The 22,278-nt window shown below is 38.9% G+C and overlaps 1 protein-coding gene and 1 long non-coding RNA gene across 7 annotated transcripts in view; one reads left to right on the forward strand and one right to left on the reverse strand.

Annotated features, from left to right (window-relative positions):
* Nucleotides 1-22,278, forward strand: part of LOC138828244 (uncharacterized) — a 73,673-nt gene that overhangs the window by 24,943 nt on the left and 26,452 nt on the right. For both annotated transcript variants that reach the window (XR_011372218.1, XR_011372219.1), the window contains exon 2: nucleotides 6,273-6,489. This is a non-coding gene — a long non-coding RNA (uncharacterized lncRNA). The remainder of the gene's footprint in view (nucleotides 1-6,272; nucleotides 6,490-22,278) is intronic.
* Nucleotides 1-22,278, reverse strand: part of Acmsd (aminocarboxymuconate semialdehyde decarboxylase) — a 55,701-nt gene that overhangs the window by 17,818 nt on the left and 15,605 nt on the right. For 4 of the 5 annotated variants that reach the window (XM_070024120.1, XM_070024110.1, XM_070024138.1 and 1 more), the window contains exons 3-8: nucleotides 15,358-15,454; nucleotides 12,007-12,056; nucleotides 10,545-10,781; nucleotides 6,341-6,434; nucleotides 3,253-3,348; nucleotides 1,643-1,815 (exon numbers count right to left, since the gene is read on the reverse strand). In XM_070024120.1, the coding sequence (XP_069880221.1) occupies nucleotides 1,643-1,815; nucleotides 3,253-3,348; nucleotides 6,341-6,434; nucleotides 10,545-10,781; nucleotides 12,007-12,056; nucleotides 15,358-15,454 (747 nt within the window). The remainder of the gene's footprint in view (nucleotides 1-1,642; nucleotides 1,816-3,252; nucleotides 3,349-6,340; nucleotides 6,435-10,544; nucleotides 10,782-12,006; nucleotides 12,057-15,357; nucleotides 15,455-22,278) is intronic. The other variant, XM_070024148.1, reaches the window with a different exon arrangement.

Here is a 22,278-nt window from a genome sequence, read left to right on the forward strand (position 1 = left end):
TGGTTACATACTTCCTTATTACACTCCATTCAAATTAAAAAAAATCAATAGTCACAACCAACTACTAACCACCCATTCCTACAGAAGCTAGGTCACACAAAAATTTGATAACTAGAAGTTATAGTTCAACCACACACAGTAGTAGCTCTTACTAGGGGCTTGCTTTCCCTGGCTTCAATTATCCTAAGTTAATAACAGTCTAAAAATATTAAATAGAAAGTGCCAGAAATAAATCTTTCATAGGTTTTAAATTATGAGCCATTCTGATCTTGATAAAGTCTTGCACTGCCAAGCTTCATCCAGCCTGAGGATAATCATCCCTTTGCCTTGGATATCCATGCTGTATATGCTACCTCTCCATTAATCATTTAGCAGTTATCCTGGTTTTTAGATTGACCATCACAGTTATTTCCATGCTTGTTATTTCCATGCTGGTTTGGTACTGCTTATGTCTTTAGACATCTACTGGGGTTCTTGTAATACATCTCCTTTGGCTAAGGGAGAAACTATAATTTTATTGCCAAATTAGAGTATTTAACATTTATACTCTAGTGATTTTCTCTAATTAAAGGAACAGTGTCAAAGTATTCTACAGTTGCAAACATACTTGCATCTTACAAATGATGGACCTCTTTTTTTTTTTTTTTTTTTTTTTTTGTCGGTCGTGGGGCTTGAACTCTGGGCCTGAGCACTGTCCCTCAGCTCTTCAGCTCAAGGCGAGCGCTCTACCACTTGAGCTACAGCGCCACTTCCGGTTTTCTGGTGGTTTATTGGAGATAGGAGTCTCACGGTCTCTCCTGCCCGGGCTGGCTTTGAACCGCGATCCTCAGATCTCAGCCTCCTGAGTAGCTAGGATTACAGGCGTGAGCCACCAGTGCCCGGCATGATGGACCTCTTTTGAACAAAATTCTAAAAAATCTTAGTATCTAATCTCATTTCAAGTCCCTTACTTAAACCTTTAAATACACACACACACACACACACACACACACACACACACACACACACACACTTTTAAAAAAATCTCAAAGATGTTTCCCTAGGAAAATTTGGGAACCTTCTATACTTCTATACTTAAAGTAATAGAATGGAGGACTGAGTACATGGCTCATGTTAAGCACTTGCTTAACATGTGTGGAACACTGGGTTCAATCCCCAGGAACGTGCACACACATACACACATAGTATAAGTAATAAACTGGAGATGAAACAAATTTGGCCATTGGGTCCCAAACTCTTGGATTCAACCAATTATGGATTGAAAATACTTGGGAAAAAAAATACTTCTACACTGAACATGTACAACTGTTTTTCCTTATGATTATCTCCTAAGCAATATGATATAATAACTATTTACTTGCATTTACATTTTAATAAGTATTATCAGTCATCTATGGATGATTTAAAATATATAGGAGGATGTGTGTAGGCTATATGCAAATACTATGCCACTTAATATAAGGTACTTGAACACCTTAGGATTTAGGTATCTTTCAGAGTCCTGTAGTCAATTCTCTTTGGATACCATTATTTCAAACTTTTTTTTGCTAATTTCCTTTAACAATTGTCTAACTTGTCAAGTAACTGGCTACTGATCCAACATTCTGTACCCTATAGCCATCCAATAGCAGAGCCTGCTTACCTTTCCTATGACATCTGTTAACAGCTTAAGAGACCGATGATCGTGAACCAAGGAGTCTGTGTAAAAGGAACCAAGGTATTTCTTTGGGTCATTTGGATTGTCCTGGGCACATAGATCTGGGCGCATATTGAATCCATGGGAGATTCTTCCCATTGTGAAAGGGAAAGCACCACCTGAAAGTAAAACTAATTACTGAGGTGCAAGTGTTGCTTATAAAGGATCTCTTTTGCTGGGCATGATGATGCACACATGTAATTCCAGCATTTGGGAGTCTGGGGTAGGAGGATCATATGTTTGAGGCCATACAAAGTATTCCTTGGTCATCTTCAGTTACATGACACAACCCTGTCTCAAAAAAAGAGATTCTTTTCCGTTCTGATGTTTGTATACAAGAAGTTATCCCTCTGGCTAACAATATTTACAAAGGACCTGCTTGATTCTAGATGCTGCAGTGACCCAGAAGAAATGACATGAACTCATCTAGAGCATCAGATTTGAGATTTGTATCTTAAAGAGAGAAGACAATATGCAATGATATTTGGTCAACATTTTATGTGTGTATGTATGTGGGGTCTGGGGCTTGAACTCAGGGCCTGGGTGCTATCCTAAACTTTTCTTTGCTCAAGGCCACTGCTCTACCATTAGAGTCACAGTTCCACTTCTGGAACTGTGGTAGTTAATTTTTGGTAGTTAATTGGAGATTTTCATTCTCAGGCTGGCCTCAAACTGTAATCCTCAGATCTTAGCCTCCTGAACAGCTAGGATTTCAGGTATGAGCCAACAGAGCCTGACTATGGTCAGCATTTTGTAGTGTGATTATCATATCACAGTAGTAATACCACCCATTAGTGAGTGTAAATCATGATGGCATATCATAAAACATATGAAGCCATAAACTAATGGAGCGCTGTATTTCTTGACATGGAAAGATGACTATGCATCAAGAGGGAAAAGTAAGTTAGAGAGCAGCATATACAATTTGATATTATGTATTTAATATGTGCAGCAAAACATTTAAATTACATATAGAGACTAGGCAAGCAATGTAAAGGAATGATATAGGCCTATTTTAAACAATTCAGAATAACAGGGACTAGAGAGCCTATATTTTGACTAGAGATATTTAAATAAAAATAAAGCAAAAAAAAACCTATGACAACCAAACTAAACTTGCTTACAAAAAATAGAATTTGACCCTCAAACTGTTATCATGACTAGAATAATAGTTGGAAAGATGTTGCAGACTGAACTGAATCTTTCTAGAACTCAGATGTAGAAGCCCTAACCTCTAATGTAACTATATGTGGACATAGGGTATTTAAGAAGGGCAAGGCTCTAATCCAAGACGGATGTCCTTATGAGGAAGAGGAAGAGATGCAGAACTCTCTGTTTCTTTTATCTGTCTTCCATTTTTCTGTCACCCCTCCATGCATAGAGGAAGGGCCAGGTGAGGACTCATTGGCCTTTTATGAACTAGGAAGAAAACTTTATTTTAAATCAATCTTGCCTCTTGATCTTGGACTTTTTGCCAAAATGCATGTGAGTTGTTTGAGCTACATGGTTTTTGGCATTTGGTATGGAAGCCTGAACTAGTACATATAGAGTCTTACCTCCATGTGCAAAGCACACTTTCAGTTTTGGAAACTTCTCAAACACTCCACCCATGATCATGGAGCAAATGGCCATGGTGGTTTCTGCTGGCATTCCTGGAAGAGGAAATAGTCACAAGGTTTTTGTAAGAAGGCTTGGAGAATGGCAGCTATGACTGAGGAATTGTCAAGTGCCAAGAAACATGGGGCCACTATACTCTAGTATGGTGTTAGCTGTACAAAGTATGCATAGGCCATACTTTGACAAAGAGAATCCTTTGAAGCTTCTTATTTGCCTTCTGTAGGGAGAACTGTCTAATGGCTAGGACAGTTGAGAAACCTGAGAACCTAGTTTTTAATCCTTATTTTTCTGACCTCATTTTTAGGGCAGAGTGTAAGAAATATATGCTAAATACTAATGCTTGCAATTTTCTGCCTCTTGGCCTGCGAGAAGTTATTTAATGTTCATGAGCCTGTGCTTCTCCATCTGTAAGATGACAGTGTTTCCTATCTTGGGAACCTTTTGTGAAGTTGTGCAAATAATGATGTCAGCAAAGTTTCTGATTAGGACTTCCCATTGGAGGCACTCAACAAATATTAGTTGCTTCTGATTTAATTTCCTCATCTGTAAACTGAGGATAATAATTATTAATTCCTCCCAGTGGATATTTTGAGGATTCAGCACTTAGTTTTTGCTCACTAAATACTAATTACTAAATATTAACTACTTTATTATTATTCATGCCAATTCTTTGCTGCCTCTTAGAGCTAAGGTTGAAAAACCACTGCCATCAATGTGAATTACTACAAGTGTTTGTGCTTCGAGGAGAAACAACTGATTCTAGTCTGATGCCTAAGGAACCAGTCTGATCTCCATGACTGCTCTTTTAGATGCTGAAGTTCTGTTCCTCACCTGTGTCCTGTACCTGTAGAAGAAACGGATTCTCTAAGCTTCCAACTCTGATTTAATTCAACGTGTTTTGCATATCACTGCTGTATGTGCAAAGATGTCCCTAGATTACCAGCTTCCTGGGAATTCTGGAAGTAGGATGAATTCATATCTATCTGAGATTGGATTGCTGGAGTTTTTTGAAGGCAGGAGACAGTACTACTTCCTTCTATTCTGTGATTCTAATTTCCATCAATTACTTTGTACCATAGACACAAATACATGAAGCAAACTTACATTTACAGTGTGAATTGTATGGTGGCTCCTCCTATTGGGAATTTTGTCTTTGCATTCATAATAAAATTATGAAATTGAGCCAGGCACCTGTGGCTCACACCTGTAATTTTAGAAGGCTGAGATCTGAGGATCATATTTTGAAGGAGCCTAGGACAAGAAAGTCTGTAAGACTCTTCTCTCCAATTAACAACCAAGAAGCTAGCCAGGCATTGGTGGCTCATGCCTGTAATCCTAGCTACTCAGGAGGCTGAGATCTGAGGATTGTGGTTCAAAGCCAGCCTGGGCAGAAAAGTCTGTGAGACTCTTATCTCTGGAAGTGGTGCTGTGGCACAGAGGTAGATCTCTTGCCTTGAGCTGAAGAGCTGAGGGACAACACCCAGGCCCAGAGTTCAAGCCCACAACTGACAAAAAAAAAAAACCCAAAACAAAAAACAGAAGTGGTGCTATGGCTCAAGTGGTAGAGTGCTATCCTTGAGCTAAAAAGCTCAGGGGCAGCTTCCAGATCCTAAGTTCAAGCCCTAGAATCTCCCCTCACAAATTATGAAATTGGTCCATTTTTTTCTTTTGATCTGTACACTCCATTATCATTTCTTTCCTTTAAATAGAATATAAGCTCTAAGGGGAAATCAGTTTGTGTCTACATCCTAAGTGTTTAGGGCAAGACCTGTCATATTATAAGGGAATTATATATGTGCATTTCATAAATGAATCAGAAAATGACTCTATATGCAAATACTAATTTTCATGTGAAAAGTTGCAATATGAATAAGTTTGTGTAAGTTATCAAAGTTTGTACATCAGAAAGACATTATCCTGGAGGCTGGTCAGTACAGTGTTTATAAGTAACAGTAGAAAGTTCTTGGTGGGGGATGGGTAGGGAGTTGCTTTATTAAATACTTTGGTCTCCACTAGAAGTCATGGGGCATATAAAGTGTGAGAGCAGAAATAAATCTTTGAAAGTGCCCAGAACATCTCTCTCATTTTATGGATTATGACCTAGAGCCCAAGGAGGAAATTATTTGCTACAGATTATACAGTAAAATAGAGGCTAAACTCAAACTGAAATTCTAATTTTGAGTTCCAATATGGTATGTTGTTGAATTTAATTCTTTATGACATTTTGACTACTAATTATACTGATGGGCTAGGGAGAGAACACGTTGCAGTCTCCCTAAAGAAAGTTCAACACTTTTCATTTAGGTATTGATTTTTCAGTGGGTTTTTGGATGAGCTGTATTTTTTCTTTTTTTCTTGTAACTCCAGAATTTTAAATCTATTCTTGGGATTAACAATGAGAAATTTGATAGGCTGAATGGAAGTTTCTCTTAAAGAGAAGAAATTTTCACTCTCATGTAGAAACATGAGTAAATAGTGTAAAAGGCAAAGAGCAATGGGAGCAGATAACAAAATATCGAAAGCCTCAATTATCTACAATCTAAGGTTTCAGGTACTTGGATAGTACAGGTGTACTTTCTACTTGTAATTCCAGTATTTTCATTTATAATAGCTATTATCATCTTCTGAAAACATCTACTGTGAAAGTAAGGTTATTCTTTTGGAGCTTCTTGGGTAGTGTAGGGAAGTGTCTTTGGAATCAGGCAAATTTGAGTAACTTCCCTTTTTGGCATACTAACTATTGAAATTGAACAGTTTACCTACCACTTCAAGACTCAGGTTCTCTATAAAATAATCATACTCATAGATTCAATATATGATATATTAATGAGGTGATTTGTTTCTGATCATATTAGATATGATATTAAAATCAAAAGAGGCAGTATATACAGCACTTATCTGAGAGCAGTAAATAATAATTGATGCTAATTTTTCATATTTTCTCTCCTTGATATTATAGGGGCTCCAAAGATGATTAGAAAAACCCAAGAATTGGTCCTTTGTTTCAGACCTCAGAATAACACAAACCTACAAGCCAAGGGAGCCAGTATTTGGCCATTCGTCCATCCATCTGCATGTCCCAGGGATGCACAAACAGGGAACAGTTCAACCTTTCAGCTGCCTTCAAAGAAGCAATGAGAGAGAAAAGGTTATTTTGATGAGCCAGCAAATGCAAGGTACTGTTTTAAGGAAACTGCTTTTTTCTGAGTCTCTATTGATCTAAATAAACTAAAATGCTTTTGAAGTTGTTTCTTGATCTATATAAGAAAATCATTGATAAGCTCTTTTTCTTGCTTGGAAAGTAAAAAGGACTCAAAATTAACAAAAGGGATCGATGAATTTACTGTTGAAGTTGATGAATTTAATAATTGTTTGGCAAAACAGGAAACATCTATCACTCAAACATTTTGAGCAAGGTCAAAATGCTCAAGAACTAATCCCACACCTCAAATGTAAGGGAAATTTCCCTGCTGGTCCACTCTTTTAGAAGGATGGTTGAGGTGACATCCTTGAAATCAGGGAAAGAGTGCTCCTTTCTTTTTCTTGTTTTGAAACTTGAGGCTGTAGAAAGTGGGCTAGGCCAGGCCAGGCTGGGCCTGATCTGAGGTATGAATCAGGCTTGAATCATGAGCCCAATGCTAGATGAAATTCTTGAGTCTGTAGACACTCTTGCAGCTCCTCAAGCCTGTGCTCTAAATAGTTTGTATGAATGAGATGACCTTAAAAGGAAAGACTTCTCGATGTCTGGAAGGCACTAGGATGAATGTCATGGGCAAGTGTGCTTCAGGGCATTTTGGGAAAGGGAAATGCCATCTGGATGGAATGAACCTTATTCAATACAATGTCTAATTAAGATAAGTACCATCAACAAACATTGAATATTAGTACTTAAATGTTCAGAATAGATTTTCCTCAGAACATTTTCTTTCCACATATATTGGGATACTAGAGTGACTTATCCTACTTCCACACATAAATATTTGTGTTAACCAGGTTGATGCAATATCCCCTGTTTACCTAAGCATTTTTTAATGGAAAAACAATTTTGGATACTAAGGATTCTGGAAATGGCAAGCAAGGGTAAGTTGAAGATTTATAAATCAAGTTCTGAGAAGGAGAGCCTTTTGAAGTGAGATTACGATATATATATATATATATATATATATATATATATGCAAGTTGGAAAGAGAATACTGACTTCTTGGGATTGCTTGGCAAAGATACATAATTGTATTATTTCAGTTGACTCCTAATTATTATAAAACTTTATATGCCTATGCTGTATCATTTCTATTCAGTTCAAATGAACAAAAAACACCTCTTGCCAGGTTCTGGTGGCTCACGCCTATAATCCTAGCCTCTGAGGATACTGAGATCTGAGGACTGTGATTCAAAGCCAGCCTGGTCAGGAAATTCCATGAGACTCTTATCTCCAATTGACCATCTGAAAACCAAAAGTGGCACTGTGGCTCAAGTGGTAGAGCACTCGCCTTGAGCTGAAGAGCTGAGGGATAGCGCCCAGGCCCAGAGTTCAAGCCCCACAACCGACAAAACAGAAACAACAGCAACAAAACACGTCTTATATGTGAGGTATTATAGAGAATACAAAGTCATTCATAACCTTAAAATCATAACTAACATTCACTAAGAACAAACGTTGAAACTGCTATAGTAAATTTATAAATATTACTGGTTTATTTATTTTTATTAAAGGAGTTACTCCTATTTCTCTTGTTTTATGGAAAGGGAATTGAGGCAGATAGAACCTATGGCTGAGACACAATAGAGCTAGTAGAGCCAGACAGTCAGGCATTAGTAGTGTTCTGTCTACTACATACTTGTATTAAAGTTGGGGTTTTTTTTTGTACCTGAATATTGACCTAAGTGTGTAAATTAGGATTACTTACTAAGAAGAGAGGTGTGGAAGATAAGGTGTAGGAGATAAGGGTGACATTTAGATGCTCCTCAGTACCAGGCTTGCCTTGAATTAACAAAGCCAACTTTGGCTCTGAGAAATCCTCCTATTTGTTTGAGCACCTTACTGACGCAAGCTAGAGAGCAGTGAGGCAGGTAAGCCCTGCTAACTAAACAAATGTTCTGTCAACCTCTGGACATCACGAGTGAACTGGGGACAGGATGTGCTTCTGAATCCTGCAGAAACTGGCAACCCAACAAACAATCTAATAAAAATGACTGATGGATTGAGCTAGTCCCACAAATGAAAACATCTATGTGAACCACAACTAGATGCTGCTGCTTTCTAAGCGCTTTAGTAATTCACAAATCTAATTCTAATGAATAATAAAATGACTTGTGGCTGAAGTCTCACTCATACTGTGCTGCAACAACTTGAATGCACAAGTAAATAAATCTTTTTTCAAAACTCATTAAAGTTTCTAGCAAACATTTGCTTCATCAGCTAAGCTACTGTAGCTAATAAGCTTCAGGGAGTTCAATATTTAGAGGAACCATTAAATTTTTCAAGTCATTAGGAGGCAATTTAACCCCCAATTGATGGGCAGTTGCCATAGATACCAACATGGAAAACACTTTTTTACATGTAATTAGAGCTCAATAAATATTAAGTGAATAAGTGACAGTGAGTAAAGTCTATAGTGAGTCCACAGACAGATATTTAATTTGTTATTGAAGATTTTACATTTACAATGAAAATTGTAGAAAACAATTTCATATCATTATAATTCTAGAAAAGAAGTGAAAAATTTTAAAAACTTAGATAAAGAACTATATATTTTAAATCCTGCTACCAAGGATAATAATTTATGTTATAAAAAGAACTGAAAGAAAGAGGAAGACTGGTGGAGAAGAATGTGAAATGATGAATTCTTGAATTGAAGAAGGGTACTTAGAAAGGGATAGCACTAAATATTGAAGTATATATTTTATTATATTTTAGGTATAGAAAGTATGAACATTAGATCAACAAACATCCATATCTCAACCATCTAGTTTCATCAGATGTAAACATCTTATATTACTGTAAATTATGTATTTTTATTATACATTTTCAAATTATGTGGCTTTAAAAGTTTCTTAATAGAGAATTGGTTCAATAAGTCAAAATGTGTCTATGCAACAGAATATGCTTCAATTATTTAAAAACCATGCACTAAGATAATTTTCCTTTAATTTGGAAATTGTCAATTAGGGTAAGAAATCACATGTAACAAAATCACAATTTTGTTAAAATACAAATATATGCAATCTTTTTAATGACATGAATTATAATAGTGTTCACTTATCTTTGGGTAGCAGGGTGATGATTTTCTCTTTATACTTCCCTGTAACTTTCCACAATTTCTTCAAAATTATTTTATAGTTTTGAAAACATTTAAGTATTTTTCCAAATAAAAATATATTTTAATGTCATTAACATGGTTCTTATGTACAATGGCAGTGATGAAAGTGACATTTAGGCTTTCAAATAAGATTAAAAGGAAGCAACTGTGAGCGGGGAAAAAGTGGTTCAAGCTGTAATCCTAGCAACTCAGGAGGCTAAGATCAGAGGATCACAGTTCAAAGCCAGACTGGACAGGAGAGCCCATGGGACTCTTTTCTCCAATTAACTACCAAAAAGCTGGAAGTAGAGCTGTGGCTCAAGGATAGCCTTTAGCCAAAAAGCTAAGGGACAGCTCCTGGGCCCTGAGTTCACACCCCAGGACTGGCACAAAAAGAGAAAAACAAAACCATAGATAGAAGAGCTATTTTATCTCTGAGTTAACTCAGGGCTGGCCTAGGACACACTTCTGACACCCCTCATTGAGGTAATGGCCCCTTCCTTTTTCAGGGGAGTTTAGGTAGGAGATTTCTTCTTACCTGCATCTAAAGCAATGTATTTTTTTTTTTTTTGCTTTTGTTTGTTTGTTTTTTGCTGGTCCCTGGGCCTGGGTGTTATCTCTGCACTTATTTTGCTCAAGGTAAGTGCTCTACCACTTGAGCCACAGTGCCATTTCAGGCTGTTTTTAATAGTTTATTGAATATAAAAGTATTATGGAGATTCCTGCCCAGGCTGGCTTTGAACCATGACCCTCAGGTTTCAGCCTCCTGAGTAGCTAGAATTATAGGCCATGGTGCCATGGGTGCCATCAGTACTTTTATCTACCTACTCAGTGGGATGGTACCTTCATCTTCTCACCAGCACCTACACTATTGCTGGGTACACTATGTTTTCTATGGCTACATGTTGGCTGAGCCACAGTGGTGTACTCACTGCATAGACAGGGAAGAGTTCTTGTTCATTCAGGTCCCAGGTGTTGATGTGGGAGCCAATCTGGACCCCTGGAAATCCCAGCTCCTTTACACAACGCTCCATCTCCTTGACTGCCAGCTCAGGGGCTTGCATAGGCAATGTCCCTAGACCCACAAACCTCCGAGGGTGGCTCGCTACAGTGGCAGCTAGGTCATTGTTTAAAAGCTGACATAGGTCCAAAGTGTCCTGAGGTTTGGCCTGGTGAAATAGGGCAGGGGGTAAAATCCACATCATTAAAATCTAGTTTTTTAGACATTCACTCTGAACAATCTCTCTTCTTGGCTGAAATATTCTGCTCAATAACTTTACTTCTCAAGAAACTGAAGCATAGTTTCTGGCCCCAGAAGACCCAACGTCTGTATAATCAAACTGCCAATATACTTCTGGTCAGAAAAATTAAAGCCAGAATTATTAGACCTCATATCCTAATTACTGGGTCACTCCATCTGAGAGATGGAGTGAGGAGAGGCCACCAGCAGGAGCAAATGGATCTTGAAGGCCTTCCCAACTAGGTCTTGCCCAGTACATGAAGCCACAATTAAGTCTCCTTACCTCCCCAAGGGATGAGAGACCTGGTCATAGAACTATCCTGTCCCTGTCTATCTTCCCCATCCTTCTTTTGGCTGTAACACTGAGGGCTAGCCTTTGAGGCAAATTAAATTTGCTTTTAGCTCCCCTTCATGGCTACTTCTCCTTTCAGCAACACTCACTTCAAGGAATCTGGTACTCTCCTGCAATCCTGGTGGTCCGTTCAGAGTTATATCCAATTTTTTAAGTTCAGGCATACTACCATCTTAAAGAGATTTTGTCTTAAGTAGTGACTCTAAGTGACAGAGAAGGGCTGGTAGGAGAAGTGAATAGGGGGTATTTTCATGGCTTCTTAAACCAGGACAGAAGAGACTGCTAGGTTGGGCAGCTACTTTGCACACCCTCAGCTCTGTGCAAGAATTTCCCTCTACTGACTCAAATTCATGCCTGAAAGCACTTTCACTGTTTGAGATTTAGTCAGTTGTAGAGAGGGTGTTCAGAACCCTCCCTTGAATCCGTATTTCTTTGGAAGAGGTAACATATTAGGCCATTATTATCCCTTTTCAAAATTATCCTCACTTCAGAACAAGTTGGCTTGTCAGTTCCTCAGCAAGACATTGAAGGAATGAGTGGTTAGATAAGTAAGTTCTGGTGAGGCTAAAGGTGGGGCCAAAACAGCGCTGTCCATTAGAACTATACTGCATGTTCAATAGAGACATATTAGCTATTGTACTAGTGTAAGGACATGACTAAGACAACCTGGGAGAGGATGCTGGTGCTATTTGAAAGGAAGAGGGGCTGTAGGTGGAACCAATGTCAAGACTCGCCTATTTTTTGATGATCTGGTGACATGAGTCTTTAGCACCAAGGAAATGGTTTGAGGTTTCACACTCACCCAGTAGCTAAACATGATGGGAACCGTAGAAAGAGCTTGCACGGTTACTCCTAGGTATATATAAAAAAAAAAAAGGCAAAGCTATAAGAAGAATAGCCCAAGTATTCCTGCCTTCCCCAGGGCAAGAAGCCAGCAAATCTCCACTGTATCTTCTTTCTGCCCTCCCCGCTTCTCCTCCTCCCTATATCCCCTCCCTCAGGCTCTCTCCCATGCCTCCCTCATCTGCCAGCCTCAGCCTCAGGTTCTTTGGAAAGAGGTAAAAGCTGGGCAGAGATGAGATCATTTAAGAAAAACAAATGCTGTGTGCAATAACTCATGCCTGTGATCCTAACTGGTTTTAGCTGGAAATTTGGAGGATCACAGTCCAGGCCAGCCTGAATAAAACCATGAGATCCTATTTGGAAAGTAACAAAAGCAAAAGCAAAAAGGGATGGGAAATGCCGCTAAAGTAATAACAGCACTTACCTAACCAAGCACAGACCTTGAGGTCAAATCCCAGTACCATCGAAAACAAAACAACAAAAACAATGAGTTGACTCCATTTTCCAAGGGTCTACTCTTCCTTTCTGTGAAGTTTTCTTTAAGTCAGACGTTTTTCCATGATTTTTTTTTCAGGGCTTTCTATCTTAGGTCATGCACAACAAAGTTTTCTTTCTTTCTTTTTTTTTTTTTGTCAGTCGTGGGGCTTGAACTCTGGGCCTGTGCGCTGTCCCTGCGCTATTCAGCTCAACACGAGCACTCTACCGCTTGAGCCACAGCACCACTTCTGGTTTTCTGAAGGTTTATTGGAGATAAGAGTTTCACAGACTTTCCTGCCTGGCTGCTTTGAACCATGATCCACAGATCTCAGCCTCCTCAGTAGCTAGGATTACAGGCGTGAGCCACCAGCGCCCGGCTGCATGACAAAGTTTTATCTTAGCTCCCACTAATTAATTCATCTCCTATGTCAACCTGGATGAAGCCTCAAGGTCTAGAATACTCAGAATGTGATCTTGAGTTTTTAAAAGCCAGAATCCAAGAAGTCAAAAATATCTCTTATCTTCAAGGGAATACCTTCTGAAGTTGCTGTAGGGATTACCTGGGTTAATACACGTTAGGTGAATAGAATTGTGCATAAACCAAATGCTCAATGAAGATTAGTAGCTCACTTGCAAACAGCCATGGAATGAAGCACACAACAAAAGCAAAAGGAAAGACTCGATGACTTTATTTCAACATCAGCCAGCCAAGACCCTTTCCCACTAGTTTTCTCCTTGAGAGGATGGATCCTTGCTGTCAAAACCTCTTTATTGTAGATGTAGGAAGCATGTTCTCAGCACCCCTCCCATCTCATAATACTCTTAGAACATGGGTACATGTACTATGTTTTTGTGGAATGGTCCACTGAGTGATTCAGGCCTTCTGAAAAGTTCCCCTTGATTGTAACTTAAGTGTGTTTTTTAATTGGTAAAAATATATAAAGCTGCCATATGACAGTTTCTCATGCCTATAATAATCCTAATTACTAGAGAGGCAGAGATTGATTGTGAGGATCTCAGTTTGAGGCCACCCTGGGCAAAAAGTTCCTGAGATACCCCATCTCAACTAATAGCTGGATGTGATGGTTCACAACTGTCATCCTAGCTATAAGGGAGGCTGTGCTCAGGAGGATTGCAGTTTTAGGCCCATCTCCAGGCAAAAAATGTTCTTGAGACCTCTGGAATGTGGTGGCACATGCCTGTCATCTCAGTTACAGGAGAAAGTATGAATAAGAAGATTGTGGTCCAGATCCTTCAAGACCTCTTATCAAAAATAGCCAGAAGGCTGGGAAGGTGGCTCAGTGGTAGAGTGCTTGCCTTGCATGCATGAGGCCCTGGGTTCAATTCCTCAGCACCACATAAGCAGAAAAAGCTGGAAGTGGCACTGTGGCTCAAGTGGTAGAGTGCTAACATTGAACTGAAGAGCTGTGGGACAGTGCCCAGGCCCAGAGTTCAGGCCCCACGACTGACCAAAAAAAAAAAAAAAGCCAGAATAGAAAGTGCTGGAGGCATGACCAAATGCAGATTATCTGCCTGGCAAGTATGAATGACTTCAACCTGGTACTACAAAAAGCAGTCAATCAGAGAGAGAGAGGGCAAGCACACTCAATATTTGGACAGAGATATCTGACACCAAATTTTTATTGCACACCTACTCATTTTGGGCCTGCCAAGTTGATGCCTTTTTTGAAGACCTTGGAATTAAATGAAGTCTCCTGCTATCTCTTGGATATATAACTGAACTTATAAAATTGTTTTTAAAGAAGGCGCTGGTGGCTCATGTATTTAATCCTAGCTACTCAGAAAGCTGAGATCTGGGGATGGTGGTTTGAAGCTAGCCTGGTCAGGAAAGTTCTTGAGACTCCAATTAAGCAAAAGCCAGAACTAGAGCTCAAGTGGTAGAACACCAGCTTTGAGTGAAAGAGCTAAGGGACAGTGCCTAAGCCCTTAGTTCAAGCTCCAGTACTGGTACATGCACAAAAATTATCATTGATTAGAAAGGTGGTAGTTAGTTATAATCTGCTGTTTTGTATGTGTGAATGAATTATTTGGTTTTAGTTCAAACTTTGGAATTGTTTTTATCATAAGCATTTCTGAGATACATGATTAACTTCTTAACAAACTGTTTTCTTCTTTCCCACTACTAATGTGTGTCAATGACGATGTTCTGTATATGGTGCCCTGAGATAAACTACAGAAAGAAACTGGATCCAAAGTCTAGCTAAGCAGGCAGATAAAACTGACATCCTTAATCTATCAGTTCTGATTTTATTGTTTTAATTGATTCGATAATAAGAAAATACTATGAACTTGAACTAAAAAATCCTTAAAATAATAAAATGCCATTATCTTTTTTGGTGATATAGCATTCTATTTTTAAACAGGTATAACTGATCTTAAAATATTTTAGTTCAAGCTGGGCACCATGGCTCATGCCTGTAATCCTAGCTACTCAGGAGGATGAGATCTGAGGATCACAATTCAAAGTCAGCCTGGGCAGGAAAGACTGCCCTTATCTCAAATAAACCACCAGAAAACCAAAAGTGGTGCTGTGGTTCAAGTGTAGAGCACTTGCCTGAGCTGAAGAGCTGGAGAACAGCGCCCAGGCCCAGAGTTCAGCCCCAATGACAGACAAAATAAATAAATAAATAAAAATAAATCTATACTCTTAGGACACTGTTTTAAAGGTTCTTTCCCTAGTGAAGTCAGAGCAGCTGGCTTGCAAAGGTAAGTTGTCATCAGGTAACTCACTCCAAATAGTCAATAGCCTTTAAGGGAAGATATTGCTTATTCAGTAAAGGCAAATATTGATAACCTTCCTTATTGTAAGTACCTTTTTGATCCATTTCTCTAATACGAACTTCTGGATTCCAGCAGTTCTCTTGAACCACTCTGAAGACCTTTCCATCTTTCACCATCTTTGCTTCTCCCTTGGACAGAAAATTCACTTAGGTTAATCTTTTCTTACATGCTTTAGAATATGTTTCACTAACACTTTAAAGGATTTTTTTTTTTCGGTCGGTTGTAGGGCTTGAACTCTGGACTTGGGTGCTATCCCTACCCTCTTCAGCTCAAGGTGAGTGCTCTACTGCTTGAGCCACAGCACCACTTCCAGTTTTCTAGTGGTTAATTGGAGATAAGAGTCTCACAGACATTTCTGTCCAGGTTGGCTTTGAACCATGATCCTCAGATCTCAGCCTCCTTAGTAGCTAGGATTATAGGTGTGAGCCACTGGCGCCCAGATTTAAGGAATTTTTAATTAATCCTCACAAAAGTAGAAATCTGTTCATTTACTAGAATTCAGATTTTTCCTCCCCTTATTCCTTCCTCTGCCCTGGTGTTGATGGAGTATGCTTTGTGAGTGCCAGTATCTGAACAGAAGTAACCATATCATAGTCATAGACTTTCTGGTTTGCATGTCTGAGGATAGATGACTGTGCTGACCTGAACCATTAGTCTGATAGACCCAAGAGCATAGCCCAGTGTTAGAACATAGACGTACAATATTTTAGAATTTGGAAGGACCTTCAAAGTAGACACATTAGTCCCATTCTTTTGTTTTATAGAGAGGCAACATTTAGATAGTGAGAGCAAGTAGTTTGTATAATCAAGCAAGACGTACTGATGCCAACTCTTGTAGGAAGAGGGGGCAATGAAGTGAATCAGTTGAGAAACACAAAATTTGGCTCTGAGCTACTCATTTCTAAGCAGCAACATGTCTGCTGTTTACACCATTAAAAATTTTTTTTGCTGCCAGTCCTGGGGCTTGAACTCAGGGCTTGGGCACTGTCCCTGACTTTTTGTGCTGAAGGCTAGCAATCTATCACTTGAGCCACAACTCTACTTCCAGCTTTTTGGTGGGTAATTGAAGATATAGAGTCTCAGTGATGGTCTTTCCCAGTTTGGATCCCAGATCACAGCCTCCTGAGTAGGTAGGATTACATGCATGAGCCACCAGTGCCTGGCATCATTTTTTAAAATTTAATTTAATTTTATTTGTGAACATACTGTACAGAGGAGTTACAATTATATGGGCAGGATAATGCGTACATTTCTTACCAAGCATTGCAGCCTCCTCCTTTGTTTACCCTTCACATCCACCCTTCACATCCCTTCCCAGCCTCCCCCCTCCCCCACAATCCCAATCCTTCTCCTCCCCCCCATTCCCCCCCCCCCCCCCCGCACCGACGTTGTAAAGCTCGTTTTGGACATGACAACTTGTACTTCTCATTGTTGCAACAGGTCCACCTGTATCCTTAAACAACTGGTTTTTCCCCATCTCCTCCACAAGTTACACTGACATCAAATATAGTGAAAGCAGGGGTTATACTGTGGGGGAGGGACATACAAAGCAACAAAGAGATAATTTTATAAACTGGCATCATTTTTTAAATGTACCTTTAAAAAGTTTATATATTTATGACATGTAACATGTTTTAGTATATGTAAACAATAAAAAATATATAAATCAAATTAATGTATCCTTTACTTATTTTTTTATGGTGAGAATACTTAAAACCTATTCTACTAGCAATTTTCAATTATATAACACATTATTATTAATTGTAGTCACATGCAGTATAATAGATACGTTTATTTCCCTTGTCTAACTGAAACTTTCTGTCCTTGAGTATATGACTAACACACACATGAAACAATATTCAACATCACTAGTACTCTAGGATATACAGATCAAAACCACTATCAAGTATCACCTCATACCTTTAAGAGGGATTTCATCAAAAAGACAACAAAAAAGATAACAAATATTGGCAAGGACATGGAGAAAAGGAAACCCTGTTCACAGCTAGTGTGTATGTTCATTGTTATAATCATAATAGAACACACTACTTTTTAAAAATTCCCAGGGCAGGAGGTCAAACTAACTGGTTGGGTAGAACAGAGCAGTGCGTTATGAACTGGGCTTCTACATTGTGGTTTCTAAAGGAAAGGGAAAAGTTATAGATCAGGCTTCTCTAGTCAGATGCCCCAAGTTCAAAATCCCATTCTGCCACTTACTTTCTGGCCTTGAGAAATTTAAATGACATATCTGATTCCTAGTTTGATCCTCAAAATGGGGATAATAAATGGCTTACCTTAAACAAAGCTAATATGTTTTGCCTAAAAAGGGATTTTGTGAGCATGAAATGAGACAATCCACATCAAGTAGTGGCTTATCTCACAGGAGTTATTATTTTCACTTGTTAATGATCTGTAACTGATTAGGGTCCAGGCTATTTACTCAGTGTTCCTTTGCTTTTAGATAGAACATTTCTGGTGGTGCTAAAGAGCCTCAAGATTATTCCTCAGCCCCACAGGGTTTTCAAAGTTCTGTATGCATATCAGAAGCCTTGAGTTCTGCTCAGTGGAGTCTCTGCCGTCTTGGCTGTTTCTATAACTTGGATTACTTAAACCTGGACAAAGTTCCCTTTATGGACATGCCTTTCTCACGCAAAGAGAAAGGCAGCCACTTTTTACCCTCAAGTGCTGAATCCGTTCCCAGCTTGCATCTGAGGAAAACATCAGATCCATATTTCCATCTCTCATGGACTGGGAAACATCAGGACCGTGAGTAAGTGACTTGTATAATTGTGACAGGGACCTATACTTCTGCAAAGCTGGGTCTTTGACATGTGCAATCAGGATTGATGTTACTCATCTCATCTGCAAATGATTATGTCAACTTCTGAATCATCTTCCAAGATTTGCTATCTCCTATAGGAATCTCTTATTATAAGTGGAGACAAAGCCTGCTTTCCTCTACAAAATCTCCAAACCTCAAATATTTGCCCACCCAACTGTTTAATTAAATTAGCTAGAATAGATTCTGCTGTTTGTAACTAGTAACAATGATACAGGAGATTCATCATACTCTCTTTGTGAAGGACTTAGTACCAGGCTCAATAAGTGTCAGCCAGATTTACCATACATGATCAACTTTCAAGGGAGGAAACTGGACTTCTCTGGGAGATACCTAGGTACTGAATTCACACAAAGCAGAACAGATTAGACCAGAAATGGATCATTTCAACCCTTGTCTTTTACCAGTGAGTCAGTGATGTGCAGTGACTTTTCCAATGACACATACTTAGTCAGTATAGAGCTAAGACATTCATGTTTATGAAGCAATTTTCACTGCCACGCAAATGATATTTGGTAATTGATGTCTATCTGGTAGATGAAAGTGGACTTCTCTAATGTCCTAAACTCTTCTGGGAGTGATCTTACTACATGACAGGAGAATCAGACCTCTAAATTCTCTCTACATCCTCCATGCTGGATTTGTGGTAAGGAACAAGAAGGATAGCAGCTCCCAGTGGAACTCTTTACTAGTGAAAATTGTCTCAGAGCAGCTGTGTCTTTATAATTTGCCACCAATACTCATTACCATTTTTTTTTAGCCAAAATTTTGAGACCATGGCAAACAGTCCATTTCTGACCCCTCGTACTTTGCACTCAGGAGTTCAAAGTCCTTAAAGACCTGTAAACTGTCTCAGCAGTCAGCACTTGATGCTGAGGGTAAGGAGGAGGAATTTCTCTTAGATATTTTTTCTTTTTTATTTAAATTGAATTTTTGTTTTTTATTATTTTAATTTTATTGTCAAGGTGATGTACAGATTTTACAGTTACATATAAGTAAGGCACTGAATACATTTCTTCTCAAACTTGTTATTCCTCCCTCATTTTTCTCCCTCTCCCCCCTCCCCCAGTTGTATTGCATATATGTTTATCTTAATTAGGGAAGGGAAGGGGAACAACAAAATGGTGAGACAAAGAACCAAGGAGGAACTAATGCAACAGTGATATTCATAAGACAGTATGTTAGAATTTTTTTCCTTAATGTTGACCTCAATATCAACCAAGATTTTAAACTTGATGAACAGTCAGATAAGTGGAACAGATTGTTCTAATTATGCAACTAGAACCCAATTCCATTTTTCAAAACTCTCAAAGGATTAGAAAGAAACTGAAGATTAAAAAAAACAACTTTAAAACCACAGGTTTTTTTAGTTAAAAAATATAACTGTATCCTCACTGTACAACATCTTTACAAGGAAATAAAAATTAAAAAAATGCCACCAAGCTGGGCACCAGTGGCTCACGCCTGTAATCCTAGCTACTCAGGAGGCTGAGATCTGAGGATCACGGTTCAAAGCCATGCCGCCAGGAAAGTCCGTGAAACTCTTATCTCCATTAAACACTCAGAAAACTGGAAGTGGCGCTGTAGCTCACGTGGTAGAGCGCTAGCCTTGAGCTGAAGAGCTGAGGGACAGCGCCCAAGCCCAGAGTTCAAGCCCCACGACCGACAAAAAAAAAAAATTCCACCAAGCCACCATCCCAATCCAGATAAACCTTTTTAAAATATCCTTCTTTTTTCAATTCCCTTATTTTCCCCATCTACTCTCGTTATGTAGTTCATTATTTATATAATGTACATTGAATACAATAACTACATTTCTTTCCCCTTCCTCTCTCCATTCATATACTCCCCTCTTTGCACACCCCCAAAAAACATGTTCCTGCTCCTAGTATTCTTTTTTTTTTTTTATTTTTTTTTATTTTTGTTGGTCCTGGGTCTTGATCGGGCCTGGGTGATATCCCTGAGCTCTTTTTGCTCAAGGCTAGCGCCCTACCACTTCAAACCGCAGTGCCAATTCCAGTTTTCTGGTAGTAAATTGGAGGACAGAGTCTCATGGACTTTACTGCCTGAGCTGTGAACTGTAATCCTCAGATCTCATCAGCCTCATGAGTAGTTGGGATTACAGGTATAAGTCACCAGTGCCCTCCTCCTGGTACTCTTTTGTTAAACACTTTATCAGTTGTTCAAAAGAGTTACACTTTTGGATTCCTCCCTTAAGTGTACTTTCCTTTAGTCAGTCTGTGTATATCCATACAACTCTGCATATGCTATCATGTATGTTTATATTTTAGATCTAGTTTCCACATATGAGAGAAAATATGTGTTATTTGTCTTTCTGAGTCATTTCACTTAATGTAAACTTTTCTAGGTTTATCCATTTCCCTGTAAATGACATAATATTATTATTTCTGATGGATGAGTAAAATTCCATTGTATGTATGTACCACATTTTCTTGATCTGCACTCATCTGTTATACAACATCTGGACTGTTTCTATAACTTGGCTATTGGCAATGAACATAGTTGTGCAATTGTCTTTATCATATCCTGACTTCTGATGCCCTGGATAGATGCCCTAAAGTGGTATCACTGGCTTATAGGATAGTTCTATGTTTATATTTTTGAGCAATCTCCACAATGCCTTCCAGAGGGGTTGTACTAGTTTACATGCCCACCAACAATATAATATGTTTATTTTTCCCTTACATCCTCACCAGCATTTGTTATTGTTTGTATTCTCAATGCTGACCAATCTTACTGTAGTGAGATGGAATCTTAATGTTGTTTTGATTTGCATTACCTTTATGTCCAGGAATACTGAGCATTTCCTCATGTATTTATTGTCCATTTATTAATTAGGTTATTGATTTTCAGAGGTTTTAGTTTCTTGAGCTCTTGTATACTCTGGATATTAGGCCCTTGTCAAATGTGTAGCTAGTAAAGATCTTCTCCTAATCTGTAGGCCTTAGCTGTGAGAAATTTTAATCTTGTGCCAGTCTGGGACTTGATCTCTGGGCCTGAGCACTGTTCCTTAGCTTTTTGTTGCCAGGGCTAGCACTGTACCACCTGAGTCATAGCTCTACTTCCTGCTTTTTGGTGGCTAATTGGAGATAAGTTTCAAGATCTTTCTTGCCTAGCTTGCTTCAAACCCTGAAGTAGTGCCATGGTGTGATATTGTGGGGGTCAGAAGCCCTTTATTCTATGTGTGAAGCATTCCATCTCCTTGGAATCTCAGCTTCCAACTCTTAGAGTAAATGATGTCTCAAGTCTTGGGTCTGATGTTCCACCCTTTCAGGAATAAAGGACTTGTTTTCTTAGCTGTTAGAACTTTTGCCAATAGATAGATGTCAGCCCTTCATTTCCATGGGAACATCCTGGTTGAAAAGAGCTTCTGCCCTCAAGGTCCTAATCCATTTCCAGGGTAGCAACTTCTAATGGCTGATTAACATGGAGCTGTAAATGCTCTTCTCTTCTTCCCTCCAGCTTGGGACAAGTGGGAAGTTGGCTTTAGACATTTCGTTGAGTCTTCACTGAGACTGCATCACAACTTAATATTGACATCTGCTCTATTCTTCCTTCTCTATGCCAAGAGCATGCCCTTATACATCTTCTATATGCTAATCTCAGTCTTAGAGTCTGATTCTTAGGCAGCTTAGCCTGTGGAACTTCTGAATCTTATGTTTTAGTTCTATTATTATCTCCAAATAAGCTCAAATATGGTTGGTATTTTATCTGCTACTACATGTATCCTCAGCAATGTATTTTCAAACTCAGTATTTTGCTATTAGATTTCCAGTGTCTATTCCTTCTCCATATTCCCATTCAGGCTATCCTTCTGGACTACTCAAGTTTTATGGCAAGCTGACATATTGGTGAAACTGAATATGCAGAATTGGCAGAAATAGCCTAGACCCAGCTGGTTGTTGGTTACTCACTGCAGTAGAGAAGGCTGAGGCCTGGAGAAGCACTGTACAAAGCCAGCCGCCCAGGAAGAAAATTGGTGAGACAATCTCTAATTAACCAGCAAACTTCTGGATTGAATGCCTAGCTCAAGTAGTAAAGTCCTGGCTTTGAGCAAGAAAGCTGCGTGAAAGTTCAAGGTTCTGAGTAGAT

This window comes from Dipodomys merriami, unplaced genomic scaffold (assembly GCF_024711535.1).
Source record: "Dipodomys merriami isolate MVZ:Mamm:240054 unplaced genomic scaffold, mDipMer1.0.p SCAF_1, whole genome shotgun sequence".
In the NCBI taxonomy this organism is placed as follows: domain Eukaryota; kingdom Metazoa; phylum Chordata; class Mammalia; order Rodentia; family Heteromyidae; genus Dipodomys; species Dipodomys merriami.